The sequence below is a fragment of the Orbicella faveolata genome, unplaced genomic scaffold (genome assembly GCF_042242905.1).
Source record: "Orbicella faveolata isolate gen_17 unplaced genomic scaffold, um_ofav_v1 contig_26, whole genome shotgun sequence".
NCBI lineage: Eukaryota > Metazoa > Cnidaria > Anthozoa > Scleractinia > Merulinidae > Orbicella > Orbicella faveolata.
Window position 1 is genome coordinate 2081860 of NW_028301554.1, and position 12029 is coordinate 2093888.

General features: G+C 38.9%; 1 protein-coding gene across 1 annotated transcript in view; it reads right to left on the bottom strand.

The window, feature by feature from the left end:
- Nucleotides 1–12029, bottom strand: part of LOC149107586 (nucleolar protein 6-like) — a 29882-nt gene that overhangs the window by 8890 nt on the left and 8963 nt on the right. Inside the window, exons 6-17 of the mRNA XM_089295329.1 lie at nucleotides 10214–10357; nucleotides 9398–9558; nucleotides 8891–9011; nucleotides 7298–7362; nucleotides 7092–7193; nucleotides 6769–6884; nucleotides 6011–6188; nucleotides 5161–5280; nucleotides 3948–4096; nucleotides 2697–2916; nucleotides 1941–2067; nucleotides 113–267 (exon numbers count right to left, since the gene is read on the bottom strand). Coding sequence (XP_089151455.1) covers nucleotides 113–267; nucleotides 1941–2067; nucleotides 2697–2916; nucleotides 3948–4096; nucleotides 5161–5280; nucleotides 6011–6188; nucleotides 6769–6884; nucleotides 7092–7193; nucleotides 7298–7362; nucleotides 8891–9011; nucleotides 9398–9558; nucleotides 10214–10357 — 1658 coding nt within the window. The remainder of the gene's footprint in view (nucleotides 1–112; nucleotides 268–1940; nucleotides 2068–2696; nucleotides 2917–3947; nucleotides 4097–5160; nucleotides 5281–6010; nucleotides 6189–6768; nucleotides 6885–7091; nucleotides 7194–7297; nucleotides 7363–8890; nucleotides 9012–9397; nucleotides 9559–10213; nucleotides 10358–12029) is intronic.

Consider the following 12029-nt stretch of genomic DNA (forward strand, 5'->3'; position numbering starts at 1 on the left):
CGAATTTCTTCGCCGCAGTGTGGACTAGGCCTTAGATGAATCCTATTTGTGGAAAGCCAGTTGGTTTTGTTGACGCGTTAATCCTTTGAACCGAAATTTTTCAGCTACTCACCTTGAGAACATCTACATGCTGAGGCGAAGCCGCAGTTACAAGCGAACACTCGCTTTTCAGCAACTTAGCAAGTCTGATGTGAAAAGCTGCTTTAATGTGTTGAATAGCAGCTAGATCATCCGGCCATTTACCACTGGTCTCGAACTGTAAAACAACTTGGAGAAAGATAGAGCTTTAGACTTTTTCCTTTAACATAAAATAACTAAATTTACAGCATCAAACACAAAAGACATTTCAGGAATGGAGATTAACTTTTTAATACAGGCTAGTGGCATGTCAGATTTTACCAGCCAGAACACTGAGTTTTTAACTCGCCAGATTTTCCACTAGTCAGATTTAGGTTTCAAATTTTTTTCTTTGTTCTTTTGGAATGCTTCATTACAGCTTACAAGATATAAAATCATTGAAACGTTGAAAACTGTAGATATTGGAGAGGTTAAAGTTAAACAAATTCCAGAGATATACCTTTCGTAATTCCAACTGTGTTCAATTTTTACAATCTTATTTGGATATTTATCGCAAATAACAACTCTGTCAAGTTTCAATTTCACGAAATACTAGAGGCTGTTTTTTTTACTGGCCTAAGAGTTATAAAACACAACCTGCTAGCCACATCTGAAGTTATACTAATGTGTTATTGCTATCAGTCTCCATAATTACATTTTTGAGTCTGCAAGACTTCAAACAAAGAGCAACAAGCAACTCTAACTTGCTGACAGCACAATACATTACTCTTAGAGAAAGTAGTTCTTTCAATTTTCCACAATGTTTTTATTGCAATAATCTATACACGCTATTCACTAGCTTGTTCACGACTATTTTTCTGTTAGGGCCTTCTGTTAGGGCCTCCAGACTAGACACTTCGCTGTGGACAACTAAATGTTATCGACAACTAATTAAAAAAACGTAGTGTGTGAGATGAATTGTCGACAGCTAAATGATAAATTTTTAGTTGAAGACAACTAGGCAGTTTCCCATTTCGAAAAGGGAAACTGCTTTAGTTGTCGGCAAGTACGATTTGACCGTTTTTTGGGAGTCACATGACACACATTTGGGCATGCATCTTGTGTTTTGGGCATGCGTAGTGAACGTCATTTCCCAAGCTCTCGCTGGCGTGACTTAGTTATGGACAACCAACACTCCATAGTGTGGAATGCTCGCATGGAATACAATTAATTGTCGATAACAAATACTTGTCGACAACTAAATGTCTAGTCTTTGGAGGCCCTTATATATCATAATTGTATTGGAATTTATGAACTTTAGATCACGAGCTTACGCGAATTATAATTTAATGTGCAGAATGTGTCCGTGGTAGAACAGAGAAACGGAAGGAAGCAGGACCTTTCAAGTTCATGAGGCAAAGCTCTGGAACGGAATTCCTCTAGAAATACGTTAAAAGGACACCATCGGTTCCTTTAGCTCGGCCATGAAAAAAACATTTCTTAGCATAGTGTTGTGAATAGAGATATTCATGTGCTTTGAATTAATTTTTAATTCTTAATAATTAATTTTATAGATATTTTAACTGTAGATGTAGAGATGTTTTTGCAATTAATATTCATACTTTGTACTATTCTAAGTTATTTTATAATTACTCATAGAAGTTTAGCACAGAGGGTCACTAGCTTATCAGTTCATACTGTCATGTGTCACCCTCAGTAAATTAAGTTCATTAAAATAATAATAATAATAATACCAATTATTAATATTATTGTTATTATTATTATTATTATTATTATTACCATTACCATTACTATTATTATTAAACTAAGGTGCTGTGAAGTCGCAGCCATTGTAAGAGAAAAGTTCTTTTATAGAATCTCACCTTCCATGGCTGGACACCAAATTGCGTGTTTTATTTCCGAAGGAAGGAGTACATTGCGCGCCAACTTTTCATCACCAATTTGTGGCTTAACTTTGCTATTTTTAAAACAAGGGCTTGGTGGAAAAACCTAGACAGAAGAACAACAAAACCTCATAAATCTTTCTTATGTGCATACTTTTGTCTACAGTGTAAGTAAGGCCTCCCAAATGCAAAGCTTATTTTTATTTTATTTCACATGTAGCCCTCTAAGGCAAAAAAAAAAATTGTTAGGCTTACCAACTACCCTGCTATAACGTTTTTTGAGTTTTGATATTTTCACTTGTTTTGTGCTTCTTATTGTTATCCCTAGAGTGGCTTACCATTAAGCATTCTTTCATGTACATGTATTAAAATGTAACAAAATTTTTCATTGTCTTCAAGTTTGTTCCAAATACAAGCCTGGCAAGTTTTGAAATGTAAAATTTTTCCACTACATGTAAAATGCGCATCCCCACTGAAAGCCGTCCAAAGAAAAAGCCTTTTGAACAAAATAAGCAAAAATCTTACATGTACTGTCGTCATTTTACAGTATAAGGCAAATTGCTTGTAACATCTTTGCCAGGAACCGATAAAAATTCTGCCGGATGGAACTGATCTTTATCAGTTTTCCTTGTCGATGGTTTTCTTTATTCTCAGCACCTGACTACTTGAGACTGTACTGACATTGTAAGGGGAAAGTGGATGTTGATCATAAAAACTCCTAAGTGTTTTCCCTACCTCTGCTCCCCTGAAAACAGAGCTAATTCCCTGAATCGAGTTGACATCGAGTGGCAAATCCAACGCACGGATCTGTTTACACAAAGCATTGTACACCTGAATCACTCTCTGAGCTTCTTCATCACCTGTTCCACTGTCACACGATGCACCATGTGTCTGCAGTACACAGTCCAGCTGATTCGCAACAAAAGTCAGCAATGCTGGATCAACACCACCGTGTCTACAAAAAAAATTGAGTTTTAATAAACTTTCCCCATGCTAGTGGGTCAGGTAAAGGTGGCTTCAGGGGAAGGGGGTGAGGAAGGTGGAGGGTGGAAGGGGAAAGGGGCAGGAGGAGGAGGGAGGGGAAAAGGGGAAGGAGAGAAGGGAGGGGGGAGAAGAGAGGGGGAGGATGGAAGGGGAAAGAGGGAGATGGGGGAAGGGGAAAAGGGGAAGGAGAGAAGGGAGGGGGGAGAAGAGAGGGGAAGGATCGAAGGGGAAAGAGGGAGATGGGGGAAGGGGGAAGGGAGAAGGAGAGAAGGGAGGGGGGAGAAGAGAGGGGGAGGATGGAAGGGGAAAGAGGGAGACGGGGGAAGGGGAAAAGGGGAAGGAGAGAAGGGAGGGGGGAGAAGAGAGGGGGAGGATGGAAGGGGAAAGAGGGAGATGGGGGAAGGGGGGAAGGGAGAAGGAGAGAAGGGAGGGGGGAGAAGAGAGGGGGAGGATGGAAGGGGAAAGAGGGAGATGGGGGAAGGGGAAAAGGGGAAGGAGAGAAGGGAGGGGGGAGAAGAGAGGGGGAGAATGGAAGGGGAAAGAGGGAAATGGGGGAAGGGGGGAAGGGAGAAGGAGAGAAGGGAGGGGGGAGAAGAGAGGGGGAGGATGGAAGGGGAAAGAGGGAGATGGGGGAAGGGGAAAAGGGGAAGGAGAGAAGGGAGGGGGGAGAAGAGAGGGGGAGGATGGAAGGGGAAAGAGGGAAATGGGGGAAGGGGGGAAGGGAGAAGGAGAGAAGGGAGGGAGGAGAAGAGAGGGGGAGGATGGAAGGGGAAAGAGGGAGATGGGGGAAGGGGAAAAGGGGAAGGAGAGAAGGGAGGGGGGAGAAGAGAGGGGGAGGATGGAAGGGGAAAGAGGGAGATGGGGGAAGGGGGAAGGGAGAAGGAGGAAGGAGAAAGGGGAAGTGGAAAGGGGAAGCTCAACTTCAGTTTCCTTTGCATGGTGGAATGCTAGTCATCATGCCATGCTCCAGCTGTGAGTAAAGTTTTAGAAATAATTTTTCACCTTTGAAGAAGATGTTTAATAATTCTTCCACAGATAGTTCTTCTCTCTGCCATGCTGTTGCAGGACCAAACCACCGCCTCAAGAATAGAACCATCTTTAAATCGGCGTAACTCCGATTTCTCACCCCAAAATGCACGGAAAGATGGCGCCTGCCAGGACAAAAAAATAACAACAAGTGAAAATGCGTCATGTGCAGTTTAGGAACAAATCTTTTCCTTTGGGAGGAGGAGAAAAATTTTAACCAAACATGAAGATTTTTTCCCACCCTTAAGTTCACCAAGGATATTTTTCAGCAAACACAGGATCCTAAGGTCACAAGGACTTTTTCAGTCTTTTTACTTCCATTTTGGCAATTGTCCAATCCCCTACAACCATCAAGTTCCACCCCTTATGAACTACAGGCATAGTAAATAAAAAAGTATTATCAAGTGGCAACTGGGCCACCACAGGGGGGGGGGGAGGACACACATGCAAAGGGAGGGGAGGCTGGATGGAGCTTAAAGGTACAGGAAGCAGATCAGATTTTTCTCAATATACATTTGTATCTCATTTGCAGCTGAAAACTTTGTTTCATTTTGTTTTTCTGATATTGAAAGCTGGATACATTGTACTGTATGTCAGGGTTCCGGCTAATTTACCAATGTACAATTATGTAGGGTGTCAAGATATGGAATTCCAATGGGTCAATTCCCACTGCTCCAACCAAATCATTATGAATTTTCTTTCAATTTGTTGGGTCATGTACATGTAGCTGACCTTGTTGGGTTTTTACCCTGAGACCCCTCACTTGTCTAGAACACTGGTACATACATAAATAAAGAACACCACTGACCCTCAGTGCTGTCAGCTGAGTGTCCTACATGTATATTGACAATTAACAACAGCATACATTGCACATACAATAAAACAGATAACCACTGACCCTCAGACTAGGAGCTGAATTAACAACTAGCAGCATACACTGTGCATACAATAAAACAGATAACCACTGACCTGTACATTGACTACACTACACAGAGTACATGCTAATAGAACAGATAACCACTGACCCTCAGTACTGTCAGCTCAGGGTCCTATGTGCATTGACTACAACACAAAGAGTACATGCCAATAGAACAAATAACCACTGACCCTCAGTACTGTCAGCTCAGGGTCCTATATGCATTGACTACAATACACAGAGTACATGCCAATAGAACAGATAACCACTGACCTCACTACTGTCAGCTGGGGGCCCTGTGTCAAGCACGGCATCTGCATGGTCAGAATTCAATAACAAGCCCAGTGTCACACTGATTTGACTTCTGGAGAGTGGAGCTTTGTTCACAGGCCACTACATTAAAAGAGCACAAGTTTGAAACAACACACCATGTGTTAACTACATAAAGAATCTAAATCCACAGTGGTTCATTACATACTAAAAACTAATTCCTTATAGCCGCAAAAGGGTATTAAACTTAGAAAATAAGGTTTAGCTGGGCGTATACATGTAGATAACCTTTGCATGCTTTAACTAACCATCAATTTATAATACTAACCAAAATTAATGGTAAAAATTCTGATGAAATTCATAATTTTTGTTGTTAATATCAAGACTTTCAGCACCAACTGTTGTAAATCTATGGCAAATTTATTATAAAAATTCTTGCAATTGAAGATTACAATGAATGATGGAATGAATAAATTGCAAAACAAATACATGTAAGTTGTAGTTTCCATGTTGCTTTGTATCAAGATAATTTAAGCACTAATTGTTGAATGCAAGGAAAATTTATTGCAAAGATTGCTGAAAATTATAATGCATGAATAGTTTCCAGTTGACACAAAGACTTCTCAAAAAGTACCAATGACATCCAAAAGATTTCCAAAATGTGACGTATGAACTTCTAAAGATTCTTTATTTAATAGCATGCAAACAACCGCCTCAGTTAAACTCCATTGTCAACAAACAACTTCTCTCTAGCTATTCAGCACCAGACATTTCTTATAGTACTAGTTGGAAGAAGTTGCTAAAATATCAAGACAAATGCAGTTCCCCTGATGATCTCCTAAATTTAATTCACCTGAAGTGGAGTTTGTGGTTTGAAGTAAAGCATCTCTACTCTCTTTCCCAGGCCTCTAGTGACAAGATGAAGCAGCCAATCAGTGACAACTGGGGTCCAGTCTCCTGGATGATCAATAAGGTGACGGAGAAGATCATTTCTCCTGCAGACCACTTCTAAAGCACTGATTTTTGGAATTCTGCAAGAAAAGTGTTTGAGTATGGATGAATCATTAACACAAACTTGGACCTCAAGTTCTGTCCATGGAACCCTGATTGCGTACTTCAAGAAAATATCCATACGTCCCCCCACAGTTGAGAGATTTTTTTCCAAGACCTCCCACCCCTTAATTTCAATTAAGCTTCCTACATTTCTTTAAACTTTTTGGTTTCACAGAAACCTCCTAACCACACCCCCTGGGAAATTCAATCCCATCTGTGGGAGGAATATGCATGTTTTCTGAAACAGCACATTTTGACAAAAATCCCTCACAGCAATATGATGAGCCATGATCAAAATAATTTCACTGAAATTGTACATATGTGTACAGAAAATTGAAAACAATTTATTCTTTTAAATTTCCTGTATTGCCTACATGTACATTTAGCAATAAAATCTATCATGTTTTGATGGCGGTTGACTTGTTGGTAATTTCTCTGTCCCATCAGTGAATGTCAGGGTTCTTTAAACTCAGTCTTGAACATTTAAAGTTGTATGTGAAATTAAAATTCAATGTCAGCTAAATCAACAATCAACAACATTGACATGCTTGTACTCACTGTAAAAATTGATCAAATGTTTGTATAAATGGCACCGGCTTCATGAAGAACACTTCAAAGCTATCCATAAAACTACTGTCCAAACATTCCAGCGACAACCTGGCCTCGTGCTGCAGCTGAGAATTAATCAGAGAAATAATCGTGAAAAGTACAGTCCTTGATGACTGCAAAATGACATCTTTTCTGTGTCATTATGTCGCAAGTCTCGACAAATGTGACAACTGAAGATTCTTATATGCTAAGGACAGCAGACAGGGCTTCTGATTGGCTAATTGCAAATTTGAGTGCGGTAATTAATGGTTAATACAACACAGTTCACTTACTTTCCTGTATTGAGCTGCCGTCATCCCAGCACACAAGTTAAGGTAGCCAGATGGATCAACAAACACGACATCAAACCCTGAATGAAAATCTGCCTTGGAAGGCTGTAAGAACGACAAAATAAAGAAACAGTTTTTACTTGTAGTGGTGATGAAGACTGCATGTGTCATTGACTGCGAGAGCTTTGTTGGTTGTAGAATCAGCTTACCACATTCCCTTCTTCAGTGTCTTCTCTGGTCATTGTTATTCCTTCTTTAGTCCAGTCAGTGGATCCTAACATGATTTTAATGAGCATTTTAGAAATAAGAAATAATTATGAACTATTAGTTTGAGTGTCATCATCTCTGTCAGACAGATCACAACATCTAGCTAAATATCTGGCAATTTTTTCAGGGGATCCCAAATGCACTAGGCACCATTGAGAGAACACTCCTTTCTTTGTCTTAGTAGACTTAAAGGGCCTCAACAGACTAGACACTTAGTTGTTGACAACTATTTGTTTAAGACGACTAAATGTTATCAACAACTAATTGTGCCCAATGCTAGCATTCCACACATTGGAGTGTTAGTTGTCGATGTCCAAGTCAGGTCAGCAAGACCTTGGGAACAAACATTAAAATATTCACTATGCATGCTCAAAACAATACACATGTCAAAGGTGTGTCATGTTTTGATAGTTGTGGACAACTGAACCAATGATTCAGGACTACACGGAGGAAAAATCGTCAAAACGTAGTTGTCAACAACTACATGTAATTAAAAGCAGTTTTCCTTTTTGAAAATGGAAACTGCTTAGTTGTTGACCACTAAAAATTAAGTGTTTAGTTGTCGAAAGCTTGTGTATGTTACATTTTTTAGTTGTGCCATAGCAAATAGTTGTCAACAAGTACAGTGTAAGTGTCTGGTATGTGGAAGTCCTAATAATCACTGAAGGTGTTCTCAACAAAAGGATAATAAAAGTCATTTTAATGAAACATACTTAAAATGTAGAGCTATTCTTGATTCCCCTTGATAAAATCATACACAATTAGTTTACTTACATCTTATCATAAATCAGATTTGCATTGTTCATCATTTGATAATCCAATTGCATTCTTCTTAAAACAGAGTTTGCACTACTCAGTAATGATAGGAATTCCATGTTTTTCACGGTACAAAATGATATAAAACTATACTGTATAAGGCAGTCTTTTTCATGGTTTAAAAATTCTTGCGATGAAAAACACGAGTATTTGACTTAACATTACCAAGTTAATTGATAGTCAGAATTTTCTTCTCCTTAAAAATTCTACAAGTTTCCAGGGGTACGTTGGAAAAAGAGAATTTTCAAGACATTTTCTAAGGCCTGAAATGATTAAGTCTAGTGGCCCATCAGGCTGAATCTTGTCCCAGTTTCTGCAGCATGAAGGGACTAGGAATATTTCTACTCCTTCCTGGATGGGATGCTAGACCATCGCAGGGGTAACCCCCAGCATTAAGTTTGCCATTACCCATTTATACACCTGGGTGGAGAGAGGCACTGTGAGAGCAAAGTGCTTGCCCAAGAACACAACACAATGTCCGCGGCCAAGGCTTGAGCCCAGACTGCTCAATCTGGAGACAAGCCCACTAACCATGAGGCCAACTCACCTCCCATGGGACTGAAATGAACATTTTAAAATTCCAGGAGTATTCAATGACTTCCAGGAGCAGTGCAAACCATGTTTAAGGCTGAGCCTATCAATGATTCTTTTTATTCTCATCACTTGTCTCCTTGATAATGCATGAAGTTGTAAGGAGAAATCATATGTTCATTGCTTACCAAGGAACTGCAGAAAAACTCTCAGAATCTGGTATGAGCTCATGTGCTTGTTGATCTTCTTAACTGACAGTAAATGAGAGATGAACATAGATGCTAAAAATCCCCCACAACGGCCTTGTCCCTGGGTGAAGAAAGAATAAGAAAGTTTTCATTAACTAATAGACTAAGTATTGCTACTCCCCTTGGATGGGATGGCATTACAGATAACAGCTGGTCTCAAAGGGGGTACATTGCTATCCACAGCATAAATCACTATCCAGTGGATAGTGTAGTTTGCTTTGCCAATGTTTATCCACTGGATAGTGATTTATACATGTACAGTGGATAACGGACTACAGTGGATAACAGTCTTTGAACCACTGGGCCCAGGTTGATCATGAGGTTGCTGGTACTGCTGTACATTTACATTATTCTACTAACCTCGTGACAACCACTTTCACCTCAGTCCGAGTTAACTATAAAATTTTACAAGACAAAGTGTAAAATGGAAACAGAAAATGCTAAAACCTGATCAAGTTTGCGCTGATGCAGCCAAACTTTTATTAGAGCCACTGCGTCTTTCATTCCCGGGAAATCAGTGATGCACTTATACAAATGGTGAAGGTGCTGCTCCAAGAACATGTCCGACAACACTGAGGCGTTGTAATGAGGTGTTGGTATTGTTGTGTCTAAAAACATAACACAAAAAAAAAATTACTGTTAACAGACTGCATGGCCACAACATTGCAAATTAAAAATTATAATTGTACATGTAGCAACAATGTCTTATATAATCTGTAAGTCGATGGTTTAAAAAGTTACTTTTTATACCCAATGTGTGGTTTGAGAACCCACCCTAGAGCTTATATTTGTTGAGAGCATCGTAATTTGGAAATTGCCAGTATGTGGGAGATCTCAAAAGCCAAACATTTTATAGAAAAGTATGAAGTTAGACTGAAATTTCTGGAGGGGTGAAAGGGTTCAACCCCCAAAAAAACCTTTATGGGGAGGGCATACAACTTTCAAACTACACGTAACATAAATAATTTTCCCCAGAGAAACACAATACAATTCCAGCATCCCTTCCAACTTGTACATGATACATATAGTAGTTTATTAATGGTAAAAGTATCAAAAAAAGTACCAGAAAATGAAAACTGTTGGAAAATTGAGATGAGCAATATTAAATGATTAAGATCAGATTTATGATCAGTCTGTAAGCTACAATATAATGTACAGCTGCATTACAAAAGTTTATTTTCCTGACATCTTAGCCACTGATAATTAATTAAAAGTGACTCACAGGTTGTTTTGCCAATGACAAATTATAGAGTTGTAACCTACCAGCCCCATCTTCTGCCATGCCCTCCTTGCCATTGAACCAGTTCTGTCTGACATTATTCTTTTTAGGAGAAAACCTCTGAGGTTTAAATGTACCCACTGATAAGCAGGGATGCAATTTGATGACAAACTGTTTGCCAGCTTTACCTATGAGAGGAATCAGTTGTAAGCACTTTTTATTCAAGAAGACGTCAAATTTGCGACTTGTGTGAAACTTCCTACTGCACCTGTAGGTGTAGGGGTATATATTAGAAGTTATTGACCAAGTGGGAGATCAAATTAGTACAAGGAAAGAAAAGACCATGTAAACTAATGACAGTACACTTATCCCCAATTCTCTGTGATTTTTAAGGGAATGGCATTGTTTGACAAAACACATCTTCGGAGTCTGGTCTCAGGAAATATTGGAAACATCTTCAAAAATCTTTGGTTGGAATGTCCCCCTGTAAAAACTTTTGAAAGTTTTATCTTTAGATATAGATGTACATGGAGTTGTGCCTAAAAATCTTGGCACTTGCAGATTAACAATCTCACACCTGTGATTCGAAAAAAGTTGCTATACATAAGCTATGGCAAGCCGTTTGTAGCAAAATTCAATCCTTGCAATATATGTTTAATCCTTTAAATAATGGTTTTATTTAAACATATAAAAAGGCATTCAATCCAATGGCAAATAAAATTTTTGGTTCAATTCAATCTTTTAATTTTCATGATTCAATCCAATACCTGGAATATTGATTCAATCCAATACCTGGAATATTGATTCAATCCAATACCTGAAATATTGATTCAATCCAATTCCTCGAATATTGATTCAATCCAATACCTCGAATATGGATGCAATCCAATACCTCGAATATTGATGCAATCCAATACCTCGAATATTGATGCAATCCAATACCTCGAATAATGATTCAATCCAATACCTCGAATATTGATGCAATCCACCTCGAATATTGATGCAATCTTCCTGGGCCGAGCGCGGCCAACAGGAATGAGAGTAACTGAGCACTAGAGAGCACTGAAAACATGGCGGGCGAAGGAGAACTAGATTTAGAAGTCGAGTTTCCTAAGTTTCTTGCAGATGTCTTGGATAAAACGGAAATAATTTTTGAGAATTTTGACTCAGAAGTTGCAGAAGCGCACGCCGAAGTTCTTGATCAAACCATTAGTCTGCTTAGGTAAATGAGGCATTGCTACAACCGAGACACAAGGGACACGGAGAATTTAGATTCCATTACTGTCGCTTTTGTAGATGTAAGTTAACCAATATTTATGTGACGAACATATTTGTTTATTAAAAGCTGTGTGTGCTAGCTTTTTGTGGCAAATAACATAAACTGTGGCAAATTGTGCTACCACATTGGTCTTTGGTATTGTGCATATTTCTGCTGTCCAATCATTACTGGCACACTAAACTTTGAACTGTAAACAAAATTTTTGCAGTGCTATGTACACAGTCAAACATTTTTCTCACAAAAACTGTTTGTGTAAACCTGGCTTTATGTTATTTTTGAAATAAGAACCTTTACATTTTACAAGACAGCAATCATTGAACATTGGAATGTGTTTTAAGTTTTTCAATGTTGTTGTCTCATGTTTTGCATTATTTAACCCACCTGTGGTACTTCTTTCCTAAAAACGATGTTTTTCTTGATATTCTATGACGAACATTGCACCAATTTGTTGTGAATATTATCGGGTACCCAGTGCTCAAGGCTAACACTACTGCCAACTAGCCACACATTTCAGTTTTGAATAGAAGATTTTGCACTTTCGCTAGCCATTGTGACAATCATAATGGAATGGAGTACTGGTC